This window comes from Ornithodoros turicata, chromosome 2 (assembly GCF_037126465.1).
Source record: "Ornithodoros turicata isolate Travis chromosome 2, ASM3712646v1, whole genome shotgun sequence".
NCBI classification, from domain to species: Eukaryota; Metazoa; Arthropoda; class Arachnida; order Ixodida; family Argasidae; genus Ornithodoros; species Ornithodoros turicata.
The window spans coordinates 718,184-740,879 of record NC_088202.1 but is presented as its reverse complement, the minus strand read 5'-3'; the positions used below and the strand labels follow the sequence as shown (position 1 = coordinate 740,879).

The 22,696-nt window shown below is 45.6% G+C and overlaps 1 protein-coding gene across 1 annotated transcript; it reads left to right on the top strand.

Annotated features, from left to right (window-relative positions):
• Positions 1-8,798: 8,798 nt before the first annotated feature.
• Positions 8,799-9,885, top strand: LOC135382949 (uncharacterized). The gene is made up of 2 exons (XM_064612616.1): positions 8,799-9,351; positions 9,503-9,885. The coding sequence occupies exons 1-2, from the start codon at positions 8,799-8,801 to the stop codon at positions 9,883-9,885; spliced, it is 936 nt and encodes a 311-aa protein (XP_064468686.1).
• The last annotated feature ends 12,811 nt before the right edge of the window (positions 9,886-22,696 follow it).

Genomic DNA, 22,696 nt, shown 5'->3' with positions numbered 1-22,696 from the left:
GATCACCATGAAGTGGTGGAGCCTGGATTAGACCTGGCTTCACCTGGATTAGAATGGGTGGTGGATTAGAAATTCCTAGAACTGGATTAGAAAAAGGATGCCGTTGTGGGGCTCGAATCTATACTACTGGGATGTCCCTTGCATCTCCCATAGGTCCCAGAAAGATGTCCCTTGGACATCCATCGGGTGTCACTGTGTTATCTTGGGTGATGGTTACAACACGGCCAGAGCCAGAAAGGAAAGCAAGGAAAGAAACATGTTTACTGACATCCACTGTTGACTTCGTATACATAAACACTTGTGTACATAAACTTTCAGTAGAAATATCCCTCTTTGTCTGGCCTCTCATCTGTGGCATGTTCAGCATGGGTGGCCCTGCGCTGACTTAGCCCACAGAGTAACAGAGGCACACGAGCCGCACGACCACTTCAAGGTGGGGATAACCGTGGGGGTATACATACAACATATTTACAGTATCTACAACATACATTGTCAGTACATTTATTTACAATGAAAATGTTTACATTATATACACCAAAGTAGAAAAATACTTACACTATGAACATGTTGACCTAGAAAAAAGCGTACATAGTTGACATTAGTCGTTGAAGCGTACACTAGTGTACATGGTTGAACCACTCACTTTTGTCGACGAGGCGCGCACATACTTTTACTGCCCATATCTCGTGTCTTTGAGTTGCTTTTACGTGTAAGTTCCGAGAGGTGCAACTGAAGCCTTGCGTGACAGAATCGACGAATGAGTCTTCTTTTTATGTCGTGTCATGCTGGAAAGTCCACATGTATAACCGCATCTCACATTAACTGCATCAGCTTCGAAATGATATTGTCTTCACTCATGCATGTCCCAATGCTTCTAGTGAAGCAGCTGTCACACGTCAGAAGCACCATGTGCACTGTGTCTGATGGATGCACCAGTGCTCCAGGAACTTGGCACTTGTTCGTCGTAAAGTCACTAGCTTGCAAAGCCGTGCCACTTTCACTGCCACTTTCACGTTAACCAGGTCCTACATTGCTCACAGGTTACAATGTTCTTGACAACACGTGATACAATGTAGCCAGAATAATAGAAAAAGGCGCTACCCTCTGTCTCTGTCAGTTGCGGCTGTCAAAAGGTCACTTATCCGCGTCACTTTCCTGCACTGGCACGACAGGATGCCTGTTTGTTTCAAAGTCTGCAAGGAAAAATGCCCCATCGTCCACTTCATATGATCCAGTAGTCGCCACTTTTAGACACTAGGACACACTGATTATTTTCAATGCCATCTTGAATTCGAGGGGTGTCGGAATTGGATTTCGGAGCCGGACATTCGAGAAGACGTTCTCATGGCTGTCTTATGTAAACCTGGAGGTGAGAACAAACTCAAACTTCCGGTCTTCCAGTAGGTATTTCTGGAGCTCCAGGATAGACGTAGTCGAAAAGGCGACACCAGCTTGACAAGGCTTAAAATGTCCGTTGCCTATTTTGAGTCGCCTAAACATGTCCATGAAGTCTCTCAGACACGTCACAGCTTCTTCATGGCGGGTCGGGTTGTGGAGGCGGCTCAATGCCATCACAGGGTGGCGGCTGCACATAAGGTCAAACCATTTATTCACTTGGTCAATAAACCACGCTGTAACCAAGTAGTGTTCTGGCCAGCTGTGGGTCTCGACCATAGTGCGCAGCGCAACGTCTGTGGTGTGGCTGAAAATAGTCATTGCGTTGGACACTTCCGTCTTATCAAAGTGATTTCTGTCAACATTTTGTTTTGTCACTTTTGAGGCGAGTTTGAATGCGCTCTCATCTTGAAAAGCAGCACGTTTCTTTATAGGTTCTAGGAAGATGATGCAGCCCGTCAAGTTGTAGCGCATGACGTCATCAGGGTGGAGAATGATTTGTTGTCCATTCATCAGGTGCCCACACAGATTCTTAGCGATGTGGGGGACTTCAGCTATGAACCGAACGTCCTTTCTGTGTAGACCAGGATGCTCGGCAACATTGGCAACACGGGCGTGCTTTCCGGAATTTATCTACAAAATATTTCATACTGTACGTTTCCACAGAGAACATTATGTACTGCTGCGGCTACTGCTTAATAAGCACATGCAAAACGCTGATTCATTTACCTTGGACTACTGCCACATTAATCGGTTGCCCGATCCCATATCTGTCCTGACAGCGACAATTTCCAGACCAATGCTGCAGCATCTTTCAATGATGGTCAGCACCATGTTTCCAGCATCAATCTCACTGAACGAGTCTCCTGCACAATGATCAGTGTGCAGTCACAAAAGTGTTTCTTACTGCACCATCTGAAACCATTCATGCTGCATCGCCAGCATCTAGAACCAGTTCGCGGAACATAGAACATACGCATAGCTTAGTAATAAGTGATTGGCCAGGAATTAATTAGGTTTTACCTTGAAGTGTTTTACATAAAAAATATGTTTGAGTAATTAGTGCCTAACTAACAAACTGCTGCTTCTCTGTCTAAATGTGCTTCATCTGAAAGAAATTACATAAAAAGCATCCACCTTACACCATGCATTCCCAAATTTTGCTGTCGCAGAGCTTACAAGCTACAAGTGATACAATTGTAAAAATAGATCCTAAAGCCAGGCCCAATTACTCAGGCGGATACATGTCGACGACACTTCTTGCTAGCAGTACGTCTTCATTGTCGGACCCTCTGTTCCATTTCTTGTACCACACGTGGGAGGAACGAATGCCTGCGACTAGCTGCAATTAGCTTTATCATTCACAATCTTTAACAGCATACCGTTTGAAAGAGCACTTAATGGGCTATCTTTCAGTGTAAAACTCACTTGGGTCTAATGCCCACTTCCCCGACAGGAAGGCTACCAAGTTCACGTAAAAACGCGCTTTACGGCGTTTTTGCGATTTTTTTTCAAGCGAACGGGCGTCAGTAGGTATCGGGCTCTGCCACAGAGTTACAGTCCGGTATGTAGAGAGCAAGTAGAAAAAATGTCGTCCGCGTCAGATGAACGTAGGGCGCGTAGGGTTGTCTCAAACTTCGGCGCGAGTGCTCACTGATGAGGCATCGTGGTGCGCGCTTCAATTTTGTTTTCCCGTATCCGCTCTGATTTAAAGTTTGAAATTTGTACCAATGTTCATCACAAAGACGTGGCTTTCACAGAAAAAATATGTAACAAAATCGAAGGACCTCGACGGACGGGCTTGCCTGATTTGAGATGAAATCGCCCATCAAAATTTCAAGCACAACGGAAGCAAGACATGACATGATAATGAGACATTACAACAGTACGTCACTGCACCAATGTTGGAACAAAAAAAAAATCTTACTTTTTCTCCGTTGGTGTCCGATTTTGGAGCAGAACACACACTCAGCTCAAGGGAACCCAAGCAGCACAGCGCGTCGGGAAAACTTCGGTCCGACGGCGGTATGACATACGATAGTACCGGGGCCCAACGTCAGACCGGTACTGGTTTTGCAACACCGGGAACACATCGGACCAAAATTGGGTCTTGGTACTGGAGCACGGTGCGAACCCGACTGGTCCCCGGTACTGAGTAGGAGCCTACCCTCCCCTTCCTCCTCGCCCGCTTTTATTTTTTATGTTTCGCTTATATGGCTAGATTTTTATTTCAAACGAAGTACACTTTCCGGACCGAGCGATAAAAGGAAAACTGACTATTTCTGCAGTACTTGCTGGATTGAAAATGGCCGCAATTTTTGTACCGCCATTTTTTAACGTGCCACAGGAAAAAAAGCTTTCCTCCTACGGCTGTTCGGAAGGTGTTCTGCTTCCAAAAAGAACAATACGCTCACGTGACGCTCTCATTTATTATTAGGTAAACAAGAGAAGCAGATTGACTATAAGTGACTACATATTTTCCAGCCTACCAAAACCGCTACAAAGCAGCACTCGTCTGGACTCAGTGGTACTTTCTTGTCAAAAGGAAAGTATAATGAAGCACCCTTGCAGGGTCCAAGAAGACTCACTGCAGCAATATAACCAAAAGTTAAAAAAAAGTGACAGTAAAAGAGATAAACGCGACGACAACCAGGTACAAGTCAAGTGCAGTTGGGGCACTTCAAACATGGAGAAAATATCAGAACAGCAGGCCAACCGAGGCCAACGCTGTCCCACAAAGTAAAACTGAAAGACGTTGCGTGGGTAAGGTTAATGAGAGTACATCGTATGTCTCACTTCATGATATCCAACTGATCATCTGCTCCCAAACAAGTTTTTTCTCGGGATGCTCGTCTATATGTAACGTTTGGTATAGCTTGTGGAATTTGTGGACCGTTTCGTGGTAATGTACGGCGAGTTTGTATCGCGAATGGTCATCCCAATTACCTCATCTGCATTAGCACTCATGAAAACTCAAACTTAATCAGCATTTTGAGAAAATACAACTTTTATCTGCGAACCAACATTTTAAAACTCGTGAAACTTGCAAATGGTAGCGTTCCGGAATGAGGAATGATCATTGTGTAGCGTAAAATCGGTGGCTGAGTCAAAGTGCCCACTGTCCCAGGCAAAAATCTGGAGTGGGACAACTTCAGCGTGGTTTATTGGACAGGTCCCACTTAGAATGTGGGACCATTTAGTGACTGGGACCAGTTGGGACTGGTAGGCACTGAACCAGTTTCATCTGAAGCGCAACTAGTGGAATTGATCCATTGGTCCCCTCTGGCAAGTGGTCCGGGATCCGGCCACTTGGCAACTGGGACCGCTGAATGTATAATCGAAAATAATACGTGGACATGCAAATATTGCTCAAGTAAATATACTGTTTATTCTGCTCAAAGCATACACTAAGCAAAAAGAAATAATCAATTCATCTCCATATATACGTACTACGTAGTATAAGTGTGATCACTCACTGTGTCTAGCTAGACAAAGCATATGCCTGACTGTGTGATGCACTCATGGACCACAGAGAGCTACGTTTTGTTGGCCACCTCACAACTTCTAGTATTTTCTCAGAGAAGATAACACATGACACTCCTGTTTTCCATGCAGGTCGCGACATGTGCCCCCTTCCTCTTCACGATACGTTCGAAATCTGTATCTCATTCAGTTCCTCCTAAGTTTCTAAAATGAAACATCTAATTAATAGTAAGCGAAACATAACGGTCATCACTCATACCTTCGAACATCAGAAGCACCACCACGTGCAGTCCGGTTGTAGTTTCACCGTCCGTTTCTTGTGAAAACTCTTCCGGGAAATCGACAATGTGTTGCGCAGGGTCCACTGTCATCGCATTGCCTTAGAAAGTGCACTAAAACACACGCAAATACTGCACAGAAGTTACACGATCCTTGCTACGGCAACCGAAGACAAAACGAACTCACCGCAACGCGCCCAACTCCCAACTGTCACCTGTCACCCTCGCCTCTCACCCTCTCTGCTCTCGCGTCTCGCCGTTTGAATTTGTAGCCGCCGAGGCGCCTTCATGGTTCTCTATTGCATCAGCCTCTGCATGGAGCTTGGATGTTCTAAAAGTGCGCTTGCCTGCTCCGTATAAGGTACGGCATTGTGATATGTAATCGGCACGGTGTCGGGGCATGAACGCGCAAAATCCTACGATTTTACTCTTTTTTTTACATCTACCACGTGATCACGAATCGGGTGGCTATCGGGGATTTTTCGGGGAGCGACCTCACAATGTTTTCCTCTCGCATTTCTCCTTTCTCTTGGTACTGGGATACTATCGGCATAGCCTCGGGTTCCTGCATTCGATACCGGCCTTTGCAGAACCAGTAGCCCCGTTGCCTTCCCAACCTTTTCCGGGTCCTCTGTGCTGCTTGGGAAGTGTTCACTCTGTCGATATCCTAGTTTAAAGATCATCTTCAAAGATTAACAGATAGAACATAAGACACACATATACACCGGCATATAACATGCTGTGATAAAGACATTGTAGAACTACTTCAATGCACAGTGTATTTTTACAACCTAATAAACTTACACCAACAATGTTTTCTAGACAGTTGTCATGGTCCACACGACGAAAGAGGCTTGTCTCTTGTGCAGGCTGTGGCTGAAAATAAGCAAGGTTTACATTACCACAGATAGCAGTATTGTTACAGACACTAAAATCAAAGGAAAGATAAACGTCAAAGGTATACTTACCATATCATGCTCTGCAATCGGGCCACAAGTCTCCTGATTGCACGCCCTATCTCGTGGCTCTGGCGACACCTGATTTTGAAAATAGATCAGGTGGCACATTTATGTTTCCCTGAGTAGTAATTATACAACCCAAGATTTACACTGAAAATCCACGGCAAGTATTGCATTTTTTACTTTAAAATTAGTTTAAATTATTTAAGAAAATTAAGAAAATTCGAAATTTTAAAATTGCGCAAAATCTACCTCAATGCAATACTTGTCGTGGATTTTCTATGTAAAACTCGGGTTGTAGAAAAAAAACTGAATTGAAAGGGAGCAGACAGTGGGAAATCATTTATTTGAAAATCAACGACGCCATCTGGGCGACCGGTGTGGGTGACCGGGCAACGTTGGGCAGGACTGTTGTAGAGGCAGGTGGCAAGCATGAGACACCAGACGAGATGGCACCTCCGTCATGTGGATATGCGTGTAAGAGAGAGAGACAGAACAACAAGATGCTAGTGTCAGGTAAAAATGGCAACACTGTTCAACAAGTCTAGGCATGCCAGAGCGCGTGGAAAAGGACTTCTCTCACTTCCTCTGACGGTAGGATACAGATCAATGCAGAAAGCGAGTGGACAATGATCAGTGCTGCTGCTCGCTGTGGTACTCAGATGTCATGCTAGAACGAGCACCTCTAGGCGTGCATTGCTGTATTATTCCAATGATTTTTTTTCAAGAAATAGCACAATCTTTCTGTACAAAGGTGTACAGTCAAACTGCATAACCACACAGTGCAGAAATGCAGCATGTGCAATAATTTTCCATAGCTTTGTCATCTGTGTAAACAATGAAAATTAGTCGAGGCAAGCCACAAATATGAACGACACAAACATGTAAACCTCAAACGCCTAGTGACTGAGTTGCTCGAATTATGGTCTGTATTTCAGGATGTCTGAAATCCTGTAATGCATAGAAAACTGGGAATAGAGTGAGAACTATTGCATGACTGGAAAACCTAAAAAACAAACGTCAAGAAAGCAGTGAAGAGCTGCTGAAGTAAAAATTCACTAAATAAGTTGCATAATTGTACAGTGGCAATTGTCTCTCTCATGGCATCACACCGGCCTCTCATGTCATTTCCCAGTCAAAGTTGAGTGATCTGTGTGACAGTGAAGTGATAACTGTAACTGCGTCACCATGCAAATTATTTCTGAACAAGAAGCCTAAATTTAAAAAAAATCTGAATAGGGAGTGATTTCAAAGATCGTAGTGCATGATGCAGTCGTCCGTGTAGTCATTCTTCTATCCGCATCTTTTTGTTGACTACACATCATAATTCGTACCAACTACCCCGCCTGCATATGCTCGTTTAGTGCATGATGTGCTGTTGGCCGCCATGTTATGGCATGGCATGAGCAGTGGGAAATTTTTATGCATTGGTGGTGGTGATGGCTTGACATGTAATGCTGCGCTTTCAGACATATGTCGGCACAGTTCCCTTAGAAGTCGGCCCAGGACGCACATTCCCCCAGGGCGTGAGTCGTGACGTTGCCCACATTCGTGAGGCCGACAACGGCAAGCCCTATCACCACCACCACCACCACCACCGCTGCGATGATAATGCTAGTGAAATTGCTTACAATGCCAGTATGGAGTCGAAAGAGAAGCTTGCAAAGAATGAGCATAGAAAAATAGATGAGTCCCCAATAAGATCTGTAAAAATGTTTCCTTAATATGTGTGGCTTTGAACAAATAAGCACAGCGCAATTATTGAACAAAATGGCACCACAGGCTCGTTTGTAGCTGATGTTGCAGCTGTTGTGAACCTTTTCTTTGGTCCATTCCTGTCTGCCCCATACTTGAAACCAGTATAAGACACCCTTCTTTATGGGATATTTTGTTCATTTTAGCACCTTGTACATGGTCACAACCTCCAAATTCTGAATGGCTCGGATGCGGCGTAATGGCATTAAAGTGTCGTCGTTTACTTTAGCAATTAATACGTCTGTGATGTCAATAGCATCATAGCAGATGACGAGGACATTAGGTAATGTCATCAGAGCAAGAGTCAGTCGCAACGTAATGGTAAATCTTTGTTGGCTCAGCAGAACAATCAATTTAGTGATTAATGATTTGTACAATAATGTTATATGCTGAAATGCAGAACTAAAAAAGGTCACCCGGCGTCGGGAACTTGGCGTCCCCATCGCCCGGCAGCAGCCGCAGTAGCCCCCTCCTGCACCAACGGTTGGGTCGCCGCAGGAGGGAGACCCCACGTATAGCTGTGCGTGGCTTTCCCGTGTCTGGGGAAAGGGGGATCCTGGCAGTTGAGTGGACTCGGAGGTTGGTTTGGACCCTTTGGGGCCCCTCTTTTTTCACCTTCTTTGGCGGCAAGGGTCAACCTTGGGCAGTCTTTCACCCTCCAGAAGCTGCACGTGGGTATAGTGTGAACGTACCTGCTACGGCGCTAAGCGCAATCCCCTGGTTGGGCTCCGTGGTGGGCGGCAGGACTTTTACACCGAATAGTTCCATTCCATGTATGGCTTCTAATTCCTTATCACCCAATGATCGGAGCCTGAAAAGGTCCCGCACCGAGCAAAAGAATACATTCTTATACAGACCCGAACCTGAACCATGGTATGCAAAGTTTCTCGTAGTACACTCCAAAGACGAAACAAAACCGCTTTCGAAAATGTCACCATTTGCAGTTGCTAAAGCATTGGAAAGTGTAGTTGGCAAGAACTACAGCGCCAAGAAGCTGAGCAGCGGTGACATTCAAGTCCAAGTGGAGAACCGAAAACAAAGTAGTGCACTGTATTCCCTCACCCACATCGGAGAAACAGCTGTAACAGTAAGCTCTCACCGCACTTTGAACATCGTAAGAGGTGTGATATCTGAGAGTGAACTATACTTGAGTGCTCAGACTCCGAACTTGAGGAAGGGCTGGCTGACGAGGGTGCAGTCTCGGCAGAACGAATCGGTGACGCGCAGAGATGGGAAAGAGATTCCCACGAAACATGTAGTCCTGTCATTCAAGCTCCACAATGTTCCATCAACAATCAAAGCTGGCTATCTAAACTGTCATGTGAGGGCATATATCCCCAATCCAAGAAGCTGCTACAAGTGCCAGAAGTTTGGCCACGGTTCTCGGGTGTGTCGTGGACAGGCTGTCTGTGTAAGGTGTGCTGGCAAAGACCACTCGTCAGAGACATGCTCAAATGATATCTGTAGCACTAACTTTGAAGGTAACCGCCCCGCGTACTCGAGATCCTGTCCTTTCTGGCAGGAGAAGAAACAGGTTCTCAAGATAAAGGTTGAACAAAACGTCACATACCGAGCGGCGAGAGCCCAGTTACAGTTCCAGAAGCAAGGAACTTTCTCTGATGTGGTGCGCAGGGGAGCGGTACCACTCAGAGTTTCAGTGGACCCAGACCTCTGGGCCTCCACACCACGCTCCCCAACTCAAAGAGAGGGTCACAGAGGTGCTTCCTCCAGTGGCCACACAGCCAATCAGCCATGGAGAGGCCGCCACAACCTCAAAGGAGGTTGTTGCATCTCCCTCCGTTTGGGACGGGATTGCCAAGGGCCCGTCCCAAAGTACAAGTCAAGACATGGATGTCGATGGTGACGACTGCTTATCGCAGAAGTCGTCATCGAGTCTTCCAAGTACTACTTCGTCCTTGGGCAACGAGCAGAGAAAGAAAAGCACTGGCAAAGGACGGGGTCTGAGAGGCCAAGAACAGCAAAAGGTTCCTCCACCACGGATACAAGCTCCTTGATTCTCCACATTCATGTTCCCACATTTCACGGGTTCTTCACGTTTTCAGGTTGCATTTCAGTCCTTGCCGATCCCCTTCCTCTGCTTACTCGTAATGAGTTCCAGTTGCAAGCGTACCATTCAGTGGAACTGTCGTGGTCTTCTGGGGAATCTTGATGACGTCGATGATATATCAGACAGACACAGTGCTGTCTGTTTCTGTCTTCAAGAAACGAACCTGAACTTTGAAACTCCATGACACCTCCGACGGTGAAACGTATACAGAAAAGACCGAACGGACGCTGCACGTGCTTCTGGAGGTGTCTCCATCGTCACGGCGAGGGCACTTCCCACGAAAGATGTCCCACTTTCTACAAATCTTGAGGTCGTTGCATTGCAGATTTGCACTGACCGTGTGATGACGGTGTGTTCTTTGTACCTACCACCATCGAAGAAAAACAACTTGAAGACCTCCTCAGACAGCTGCCACAGCCTTTTCTGCTGCTTGGAGATCTTAATGCACACCATCCTCTGTGGGGTTGCTCAAAAGTTGACACACGAGGTAGGATGTTAGAGAAAATGCTAACATCTTTGCCAATCTGCCTTCTCAACACAGGGAGTGCAACACATGTCAATTCGGCTTCACAGACTTTCTCAGCCATTGACATTTCACTATGTAGTCCATCTGTATTCCAAGCAGACTTGTGCCCGTTACTCGAAAAAAGTAATTGATTACCGTTACTGTTACTTGTACGAAAAAAGGAATTGGTTACCGTTACGAATTACTCGACTCCAAATGTAATTGAGTAACGAGTAGAAAAGCAACGCGTTACTCCGGTCGTTACTCTGCATTCACGCAAGTTATACTCATCTTTGTGTGCCTCAGAAAAGAAAAGGAAATGAAAAAGGTCCAGCAGCAGTACAACTGAAATAACAAAAAAAAAAGAAAAAGAAGAAAGAAAGAAAGACGCCTAGGACAAGTAGCTCTGTACGTCTACTGTATTTATCGTACGGGAAGACGTTGACCCGATTGTGGAAGAACATTGCGTGGAACTTCCCCATGACTCACTAAACTTCCAAAGCTTCAGGTACCACGACACAGGTGTAGGGAGAGATTAGAGAGAGAGACCCTGAAATCCCTGAACTTCATTACAATGACCTCCGCTTGCTATAGTGGAACGGCCCAACAAAGGCTCACAGCACGAGGGCCTTGGCCTGGGACAGAACATGTGAAAGATAAGTTAATCTCTGCTGGAAAAGTAATCAATTACTGAGTAATCGATTACTCAGAAAAGTAATTGATTACTCGAAAAATTACTCAAAAATGTAATTGATTACAAGTAACGCAATTACTAGTAACGCGTTACGCACAAGTCTGATTCCAAGACATTTCATGGGCAGTTGCCGACAATCCTTACAGTAGCGACCACTTCCCTCTTGTATTAAAATTCAATCAACTGGCAGCTACCCTCACTACCCGACCACTCCGTTGGAAAACACAGCTTGCCGATTGGGGCTCCTTTAAACAAGAAGCCATTCTGTCAACAGAATCACTTCATGGACTAGGCATTAATGAAGCAAATGACATTATTACAGACAATATTATCAACGCAGCCACTAAATGCATTCCGCAATCTTCAGGTCGTCTCCCTAGACGCTGCAAGCCCTGGTGGACGAGTGACTGTGCGAACACCAGACGGGAGCAGAACCGTGCATGGGGTAAGTTCCGACGATACCCAACCCCAGCAAACTTGCTCGCTTTTAAAAGAGCCCGTGCGAAAGCAAGGTGGACACGGCAACAAGCGAAACGGCAACCTTGAGAAAATTTGGTATCCACCTTAAGTAGTAGCACTCCATCCAAATTTGTATGGGACAGATTGAAAAAAATCAGAGGCGACTGCAGGAGCTTCTCTGTTCCACTGCTGCAAATAAATGGAAGCACGTGTCAGAGCATTGAAGACCAAGCTGACGCCTTAGGCGGACACTTCCCAAACGTTTCCTCTTCCACTCATTACACACGGGAGTTCTTGAAGATCAAGGATTCTGCCGAGAAGTGCACCCTGTCATGTGGTACTGGCGACAACTACGCTTACAATAGGCCTTTTAACATAACATAACTTTTAAGAGCACTGAGCATTTCAAAACAGACAGCTCCAGGGCCAGATCGCGTCACGTACTCTATGCTGCAGCATTTAACACCTTCATCGCTAGAAACTCTTCTAGGCTTCTTTAACTCTGTCTGGAATGAAGGCTGCCTCCCGTCCCGCTGGAAGGAGGCGATCATCATTCCACTACTAAAACCAGGGAAAAGTCCTTCCAGTCCAAGCAGCTACAGGCCTATTGCCCTTACCAGTTGCTTAGGAAAAACTTTTGAACGTATGGTGAACTGCAGACTTATGTACTACCTTGAAGAAAATGAATGCCTAGACCGATATCAGTGTGACTTTAGAACTGCATGCTCAACAACAGACCAGCTATTGCGTTCGGAGACGGTTATTAGGGAGGCTTTTGCCAGACGGCAGCATTGTGCATCCATCTTTTTCGACCTCGAAAAGGCGTACGATACCGCCTGGCGGTATGGCATCCTTCGTGACCTACACTCTTTTGGGATACGGGGTCGGCTCTTCCGTTGCGTTGCAAACTTTCTTCAGGGGAGAACATTTAGGGTGCAGCTGGGAACTGTACAGTGCCGCCTGTTCACACAAGAGAATGGAGTCCCGCAGGGGTCTGTTTTAACAGTAACACTCTTTATTGTAACGATGAACTCTGTCGTCGGTGCAGTTCCACCGTCTGTCACGTACTCCTTATATGTGGATGACATTCAAATATCCTGTTCTTCCACAAGCATTTCTAGCTGTGAGAGACAGCTCCAGCTCACCATAAACAAACTTTCAGACTGGTCCACCAAAAACGATTTCAAGTTTTCCCGTGAGAAAACTGTTTGTGTTCCATTTTCAAGAGTGAGGGGTGCGTTTCCTGAGCCCACACTCAGAATGAATGGCCAGGATATTACTGTCATGCCTGAACACAAATTCATTGGTGTCATCTTTGACCAAAAGCTCAATTTCGTGTCTCACATAAAAAATCTCAGAGTGAAGTCAATGAAGGCCTTAAATGTACTCAAGATCTTGTCGCACAGGTCTAGGGGTACAGACCGGGAAGTCCTGCGCCGTATTTATATTTCCGTCATTCGCTCAAAGCTTGACTACGGGTCTTTGGTTTATGGCTCTGCACGGAGGTCTGCTCTGGCGGTTTTAGACCTAGTTCACCACCAGGGTCTCCATCTGGTGTTGGGAGCTTTTCGAACATCTCCAGTTCAAAGCTTGTATGCAGAGTGCAATGAATGGTCGCTCGAAAAACGGAGATTTTACCTTGCCTCTACATATGCAATGAAGGTGAGATCTTACCCGCAGCACCCTGCCCTAGCCTGTGCCACAGAAACCCGTTTCCAGCAGCTGTTTGTGAACAGACCTTCTGTCGTCCCTCCTTTTAGTATGCGACTGTCCCTGGAAATGGAAGCTTACGGCTTCCCTGACCAGGGCAGGGTGACTCTAGTAGAAAGTGGTGGGAGGCTTCCCCCATGGCAACCACCACCAACACACAACACATCGTTATTAAAATATAAAAAGCAAGAAACTTCTACAGTTGTGCTCCAGCAGGAGTTCTTATCATTAAAGGACAGGTGTGGGGACCATGTCGCCCTTTTCACAGATGGCTCTAAAACGGGCCAAAAGGTTTCATGTGCAATGGTCACAGGCACGTCTGCTGTGTCTCGCCGTCTGCCAAATAATTTTTCTATTTTCAGTGCAGAGGTATACTCTGTGATCCTTGCTTCTAATCATGTGTTACACTCTAACATTGATACGTCAGTCGTGTACACCGATTCCCTGAGCTGTCTACAAGCTATATGTAGGTTACGGAAACAAAAGAATCCGTTTGTGCAACAGGCCCAGCATTTATTCAGCAAAATTACAAACAAAGGTTTCTCTCTAACACTCTGCTCGGTGCCAAGTCACGTAGGTATACGTGGCAACGAGCAAGCCGACAAGGCCGCTGTCGAGGCACTGTCCGGCGACCTCGCATTTACAGAAGTGGCCGCTGAAGACTTGCGATCATTCATACGAAAGACAATTAATACGAAATGGCAAAAACAATGGAACACACAGAACACTAATAAACTCCATCTAACCAAACATGACATAGGCAAGCCCACACATGTTTTCAGTAACCGGCTTCACGAAATTCTGTCAGCTCGGTTACGTGTTGGCCACACCTACCTGACACACGGATTCCTTTTACGGGAGGAGGATCCACCCCAGTGTGTGCCTTGCAGGGAACCGCTTTCTGTTCTGCATATTCTGATAATGTGCCCACTGCACGAAGCTCACCGTCGCCACCACTTTCCCGTCTTTTACAAATATAACATTCCCTTCCATCCCGCGCTTTTGCTGGGTGATGAGCCCCAGGTTACTTTTAATTGTGTATACAATTTTTAAACCATGTTGGTTGCTTCAAGTACCTTTAAACTAAATTTTAAGTGAATTATTCCCCTTTTTAAATAAATAACATTTTATCATTGTCTTTGCGCATAATAGCCGTAGTCGCTCATGCGCCAGAAAAACCTCAATCACTCACTCACTCACTATCCTTTTAAAACAATCAGTATATTTTTAAATTAAATTTATTTTACACATCAGAGTTTTGGAGCATTATGATCTTTGTTGTCGTTACGCCACTAAACTTCCAATCATCATCATAAAAAAGGTCAGATGTAAGCACAGCACCGCACTGACAGGGGGTCACGACACTGGCAACTTCCACGCTCAGAAGCGGGGACGCCCTGGGTAACATGACGAAAACAGCGCTGAACCAACAAAGAAACACACAAACGCACACCCAGAACGAGGACGTAAACAAGGCAGCACACTGAGTACGTTTTCCGTATGAGTCGCACTCCAAAGAAACACAGCCAGCAAAGAGATGCTCTCCAGTGGCGTATCTAGAGCTACCTGCGCCCATGGCAACATGGTTAGCATGATGTCCTTGGGGATGCGTTTTCGTGTGGTCCGCACTAGGTTTCGCACTACAACCTCTCTAATGGCGGGTGCTTTAGATCATTTATGAATGTGCCAGGTTGAGTGCCCGACCTGGCACATTCCGACCACATAATGGCGCCCCTGTTCACCTGGCGCCCATGGCACCTGTCCACACCTGCCACACCCTAGATACGCCACTGATGCTCTCACACGTTGCAGATTTGTGACACGCTCAAAATACCACGTTTCTTAAAACTATAATACCGTAAAAGTTATGCGTGTGGGAGTCACCCGCAGGATAAGGCCACCTTGCATCAAATGTTCTTTCTGTTTACAAAGCCTACAGTGATCAAGCACACACGTTGTGAACATGACATCAGGCTCGAAAGCGTATAAAAGACGCTGCTGGAATGTCCCATCAATCGAGTGGCAATCTTGATCGTTGCAGTTCACCACACAGGTCGCACAACAGACGATAAAAAAGCGATGGTCGATGCGGATGAAATAAATAAACACAACTACAATCGACGACCGAACACCGACAAAAGCACACCGATCACTTGCGCGAGGATACGTACTGCTGCCTTTCAAATAATATGGCAAATGCCTCTATGTACATTTTTTTTCAACCATATGAACCATATCTCGCAGGGCTTGCGACATAACATAGACAGAGAGTTACAGAGTTAGGCAATAGGCATAACCGCCGACTACCGATACCCCGATCCGCAACCACCTGCGGCAGCGCCAGCGCCGCCTGAACTTTTCTTCCGTAAACGACCTCATAATCAAAAAAGAAGCGGGAGCCTTCCTCTTCGCAGTCCTGTCGTCTGCTACTTTCTCCCTCCCCTCAACCGCCTCATGACAATGTCAATAGTGCGCATGCGTTGTGGTGAACCGTTTGGTCAACCGCTCTTCATTCCCGGAGAGATCACGGGATCGATTTAAACCCGACGTCACTAAACCAATGGTTCCAGTCGGCTGGTGAATACGGATTTGTGTGTCGGTGGATGATCCTCGTCTTCTTCTTGCGAGCAGCCCTCCACCCCGAGCACGGCTGCCACGTGAACCAGGGAGGCTGATTCTACGCCCTTGGCGTAGTTGCCCTTCCTCAGGAGACGATGAATATGGCCCATAGGGAACTGGAGCCCTGTTGAGCGGGACGAGGTCTTCCGCTTTCCCTTTGCATTGTCACCTTTTCTACAACCTGTCATGTTGACGCTATACAGGCTAACGACAAACTGCAAGAAGACAACAGCTAATTCTAAGTGACGGCCGGGGTGTGATCCTCGTCTTCTTGTTGTTCCGAGAAGCGCTGCCCGCCACCTCGAGCACGGCTGCCAGGTAAACCAGGGCTCCTGATCGAACACGCTCGGTGTAGTTGCCCTTCCTCAGGAGACGATGTATACGACCGATGGGAAGCTGGAGCGCTGTTGTGCGGGACCTTGGCGTTGCCACCTTTTCCACCACCTGCCATTTTGACGCTATAGAGGTTAAGGACAAACTGTAAGAAGACAACAGCCAACTCAAAGTGTCCGGGGATGATCCCCGTCCTCTTGCTGTTGCGAGTGGCGTTTCGCGGCACCTCCAGCACGGTTGCTAGGTAATCCAGGGCTCCGGACCCAACGCGCTCGGCTCGTGAGTACGACTTGAAGTTCGTATTCACCAGCGGACTTGGACCATTGGTTCAGTGACGTCGGGTTTAAACCGATCACGTGATCCCTCCGGCTATGAAGGGCGGTTGACAAAAGGGTTGACCACAACGCATGCGCATTATTGACATTGTCATGAGATGGTTGAGGGGAGGGAGAAAGTAGCAGACGACAGGACTGCGAAGAGGAAGGCTGCCGTTTGTTTTTTGATTATGAGGTTGTTAACGAAAGAAAAGTTCAGGTGGCGCTGGCGCTGCTGCAGACAGTTGCGGATCGGGGTGTCAGTAATCGGCGGTTACGCATATTGCCTACCTCTGTATTTATGTACGCAAGCTTTGCGAGATATAGTTGATATGGTCGCCAAAAAAGTGTACATATAGAGTCCGTTTGCCATGTTATTTGAAAGACAGCAGTACGTATCCTCGCGCAGGTGATCTTTATGCTTTTGCTGGTGTTCGGTCGTCGATTGTGGTTGGGTTTAATTATTTTATCCGCATCAACCATCGCTTTTTTATCGTCTGATGTGCGACCTGTGTGGTGAACTGCAGCGATCAAGATTGCCACTCGATTGATGGGACATTCCAGCAGCGTCTTTTATACGCTTTCGAGCCTGATGTCACGTTCGGAACGTGTGTGCAAGTGCTTGATCACTGTAGGCTTTGTAAACAGAAAGAACATTGATGCAAGGGTGGCCTTATCCTGCGGGTGACTCCCATACGCATAACTTTTACGGTATTATAGTTTTCAGAAACGTGGTATTTTCAACGTGTCACAAATCTGCAACGTATTAGAGCACCTCTTGGCTGGCTGCGTTTCTTTGGAGTGCGACTTATACGGAAAACGTACTCAGGGTGCTGCCTTGTTTACGTCCTCGTCCTGTGCGTGTGTGTTTGTGTGTTTCTTTGTTTTTTTTTTGCGCTGTTTTCGTCATGTTACCCAGGGCGTCCCCGCTTGTGAGCGTGGAAGTTGCCAGTGTCGTGACCCCCTGTCAGTGCGGTGCTGTCCTTACATCTGACCTTTTTTGTTTCTGCATTTCAGCATACAAGATTATTGTATATTATGCACTGAATTGATTGTTCTGTTGAACCAACAAAGATTCGCCATTCTGTTGTGACAGTCTCTTGCTCTGATGACATGTCACAAAATGGGAAGATACCTAATGTATATAATTTTCCTTGTCATCTGCTATGATGCCCTTGACATCACAGACGTAATAATTCCTAAAGTAAACGACCACACTTTGCATTCATTCATTCATTCATTCATTCATTCATTCAAATTCATATCATTACATTGCATGAATTTGTACGTTGTGACCATGTACACAAAATATAGATGTTAAAATGAACCAAATGTACGATAAAGAAGGGTGTGTTATACTGGTTTCAAGTATGGGACAGACAGAAATGGACCAAAGAAAACGTACACAACAGCTGCAACATCTGCTACAAACAAGCCTGTGCTGCCATTTTGTTCAATAATTGCACTGTGCTTATTTGTTCAAAGCCACATATATTAAGGAAACACTTTTACACACTTTGTTGGGGACTCATCTATTTTTCCATGCTCATTCTTTGCAAGCTTCTCTTTCGACTCCATTCTGGCATTGTAAGCAATTTCACTAGCATTATCATCGGAACATTACATGCCAAGCCATCACCACCACCAATGCATAAAAATTTCCCACAGCTCATGCCATGCCATAATATGGCTGCCAACAGCACATCATGCACTAAACAAGCATATGCAGGCGGGGTAGTTGGTACGAATTATGGTGTGTAGACAACAAAAAGATGCGGATAGAAGAATGACTACACGGACGACTGCATCATCCACTACGATCTTCGAAATCGCTCTCTATTCAGATTTTTTTTTAAATTTAGGCTTCTTGTTCAGAAAGAATTTGCATGGTGACGCAGTTACAGTTATCACTTCACTGTCACACAGATCACTCAACTTTGACTGTGAAATGACATGAGAGGCCGGTGTGATGCCATGAGAGAGAGAGTTGCCACTGTACAATTATGAAACTTATTTAGTGAATTTTGACTTCAGCAGCTCTTCACTGCTTTCTTGACGTTTTTTTTAGGTTTTCCAGTCATGCAATAGTTCTCAGTCTATTCCCAGTTTTCTATGCATTACTGGTTTTCAGACATCCTGAAATACAAACCATAATTCGAGCAGCTCAGCCACTGGGCGCTTGAGGCTTACATGTTTGTGTCGTTCATATATGTGGATTGCCTCGACTAATCTTTATTGTTTACACAGATGACAAAGCTATGAAAAATTATTGCACATGCTGCATTTCTGCACTGTGTGGTTATGCAGTTTGACTGTACACTTTGTACCGAGAGATTGTGCTATTTCTTGAGAAACAAAACATTGGAATATCACAGCAAGGTAGACCTAGAGGTGCTCGTTCTAGCATGAATTCTCAATGCCACAGCAAGCAGCAGCACTGATCATTGTCCGCTCGCTTTCTGTATTGATCTGTATCATTCCGTAAGAGGAAGTCTGGAGTGGAAAAATGGACGCAGATGCACTGTCTTCAGGCAACTTCTGGAAATTAATACGTGAGAGTACCAATGTACAGGACATGTCATACAGCCAAAACCCGTGGACACTTAGCATGCTCCTGAGCTGGTGCAAGGATGCAGTGATGTACTACACATGCGCATATTAGAAAGATATTGGTTTGGTTCACTATTTTGGAACTCAGCTATTCAAAACACGATGAAGACATGCACAACACAGCCAAATTAGAGGCATTGCGGCATTCATAATAAATAGAAGCACGATTACAATGTGGATGCAGGTGTATGATAAATTATGCGGCATGATTCCATAGGGATGTGTTTTTCCATTCTTAAGATTCATCTGTACAGGATATGAAGCTACACAACAAGAGTGCATAGATCACACAGGTGTAACGTTGCAGTGTCGTCGAGCAATTTTTAACAGTCCTGCTCACAAAATGATGCAGAACAGCATGCATACATTTTTTCTTGAACGAAAAGCCTTGAGCTTCAAGAGGCACAAACGGGGCAGTCTTTTGTTTAGCGTTAGTGTTATATTCACACTGAACACATAAGCACATGGATAAACTCTGTGGCCTTATGACAGCTATCAACAACGTAAAAGGAGAGCTAATGTAACATGGGTGCTTGTTTACTCTTATTTACTCCTGTCGTCTATATCCACACTGAATACATGAGCACAGAAAAGCTATAGCATATGCAGCTGTCAATAACGTAAAAGAACGATAGCTACTGTTAACATGGGTGCATGTTCTTCCAAAGTGCTCGTGTGGATATAAACGGCTGCACTAGCTGGACAAATGTGTACCGATGTTAACGCAAGCTAACTTTCTTTTAAGTAGTTGACAAATTTGTCCATGCGCTCATGCTACAGTGTGGCAGAACCGCATTTCCATTTGCATGTTGCATGTACCAGCTGACACATATTATAATTGTCAATACCATCTATTGATGAGTCTATAGCCTATGTTTTGTTATATTCATCTGGAAGGTGCTATATGCAGTAATTGCTGTTGATCTAATTTTCAACTTTAAGCGCGGTGCAATGGGAGCTTCAAAGTTTCTCTACGCACTGCTCTATTCCTGTGCAATTCAACTCTATTGCAGTACGACACCTCAGATATCTTAGTGGACTCAGCATGTGGAATGTAGCAATGATTTTTTTTCCTTGTGCGGCGTTGCTCACCTGTGTTCTCAAGTGACCTGGGCAAGTAATTGAGCAGGATATCGAGAGTGCACGAATCTATGAAAAAAAGTCATCCTTGTGGAACTACGTAACAGTCTTTATTGTCTGAATATACAAAAAAAGGCTCACGAATACAAAGTAGTTGTGATGAATGAGTCCATAACAGATAAATTTCGAGAAAGGTCCTCCAGAATATCTGCGCTTATATAATGCAGAAAAGCTGTCGGTGATTAGTCATGGGTATGTCCCTACAATAGTTCACCTCGAAAAGTAATGATGCTGTCAAAAGGTTTGCAGCTTCCTTTAGCACGTTGCTGTGCAGTGTCTTTTGCAGAAGCAGCTCTACAAAAATATATCTACTGTTACGAGATGATAAATCAATACAGAAGTAAGCAGCTGTCTCTTTGGATGTCTTCTAATGTAGCAGTGATAACACGATACCTGAAGAATTGTTCTTCATTGGTCTGTTTTGCTGTGCTATGCTGAAGTAAGTAAAGCACACATTTCAGTTTCATATATGCTTGCATGTGAATCCAGGGGAAATGGGGACATCGTTCGCTTTTGTTCCAATATTTGCATAATCTGGGAACGCAAAATCTGCTCAAATTTTGTGTTCGGTGTAGTGCAACAACATGCAATATCTCCATGCCTTGATAGCATCACCCAACAGCAGCAAGACACTAATGCACTTTATGATCAGTCCTATTGCACTTTTAAATATGCCTGGAGATCAAACACGCTGCGAAGAGATGATACCAGGAAGAGATACCGGGATGGTTGATAAACATGCCACATGAATAACGCCCCTCAATTCCTCCATCGGGGCTCGCAACAACCATCTAGCATGTTATTGCTCTTACTGTACAATGACGGGGGCGCTTACAGTGTGTATCACAGGAGATGACACTTAAAATAAGCGCCAGCACTACTTATACTTTGTTTTTGAAGATGCACGTTGACGTTCAGCCGTCCGCACTCTCTCTCGGTCAATTGGATTGGTATATGGATTTGTCCAGTGGCACATGTCGATGTCTTTGACCCCACTTTGACGGTGTTTTTTTTACGTTTGCCAAGCAAGAATTCGCAAGCGCCTCCTAAAAACAACTGCCGCATTTCGTGGCACCGGTCAAGCACTACGCCATTTTTCTTTACTAAACGTGCATTTAAAACGATTCTGCTTAATTTTTACCAGTTAACTTCGAATTAGTGCAACATCATCTACCGCAGCCACTCTACGATAGTTTTTTCAACACACGTTCACAGTAGTTGCAACGTACTTAGACCGACGTTAAACTAGCCCCTCCCCTAGTTTAAACTAGGTCCCATTCATCTGCATGGGACTTAAACCACAAGTTTAAGTAACTTGGGTGGATAATCGAAATGAAATATTCGAGGCAAATATTCGTCCCATTGTGATAAAGTAGCCTCTCCAGGGCGCTTCTAGTAACTCTATCAATCACAACTTACCCAAGATTTCATGAAACATTCTTCGTGAACCGGGGATTAGGCCTACCTGCCACCATCGATTCTTGCAGACTCTGGCGAAATGCGCATGCGCCGTGCAGGAAGCTCGCTATATGCGGTGCCATAAGCTTCACAGCACCAGGTGGTAGAGCATGGGTTGGTGATTCAGGATTGGCGAACGGAAGTCTCACGTGATCGATTTAAACCCAACATCACTAAACCTTGGTTAAGTAACTTGGTGAATACGGACTTGGTGAGTTGGCTGTTGTCTTCTTTCAATTTGCCGTTAACCTCTACAGCGTCAACATGGCAGGTGGTGGAAAGGTGGCAAGGCCAAGGGAAAGAGGAAGACTTCGTCCAGCACAACAGGGCTCCAGCTCTCCATCGTCTCCTGAGAAAGAGCAACTACACCGAGCGCGTTGGGATCCGGAGCCCTGGTTTACCTGGCAGCCGTGCTCGAGGTGCCGAACAACGCCGGTCGCAACAACACGAAGACGAGGATCATCCCCCGTCACTTAGAGTTGTCTTCTTGCAATTTTCGGTTAACTTCTATAGCGTCAACATGGCAGGTGGTGGAAAGGTGGTAAGGCCAAGGGAAAGAGGAAGACTTCCTCCCTCACAACATTGGCTCCAGTTCCCCATCGGTCGTATCCATCGACTCCTGAGGAAGGGCAACTACACCGAGCGCGTTGGAGCCCTGGTTTATCTGGCAGCCGTGCTCGAGGGGCCGCGCAACGGCGCTCGCAACAACATGAAGGCGAGGATCATCCTCCGTCGCTTAGAGTTGGCTATTGTCAGTAGTGCTGAAGATTCATGTTGGAGCCAAACAATGTAAATGACGTCACCGAGTTCGTATGAACTCACTCAAGGCCACAGCCGCTCCGCTCTCATATTAGGGACGTCAGTGGATACGATAGTTAATCAGTGATACGCTCTCAGATCATAGTTAACCCTCGTG

Bases quoted from the DNA above. Each gene is read 5' to 3' on its own strand.
- LOC135382949 (XM_064612616.1), top strand. From the start codon at position 8,799: ATGTCACCATTTGCAGTTGCTAAAGCATTGGAAAGTGTAGTTGGCAAG. The intron at 9,352-9,502 runs GTAACCGCCCCG...TGTGGTGCGCAG, and splicing joins CTGTAGCACTAACTTTGAAG to GGGAGCGGTACCACTCAGAG.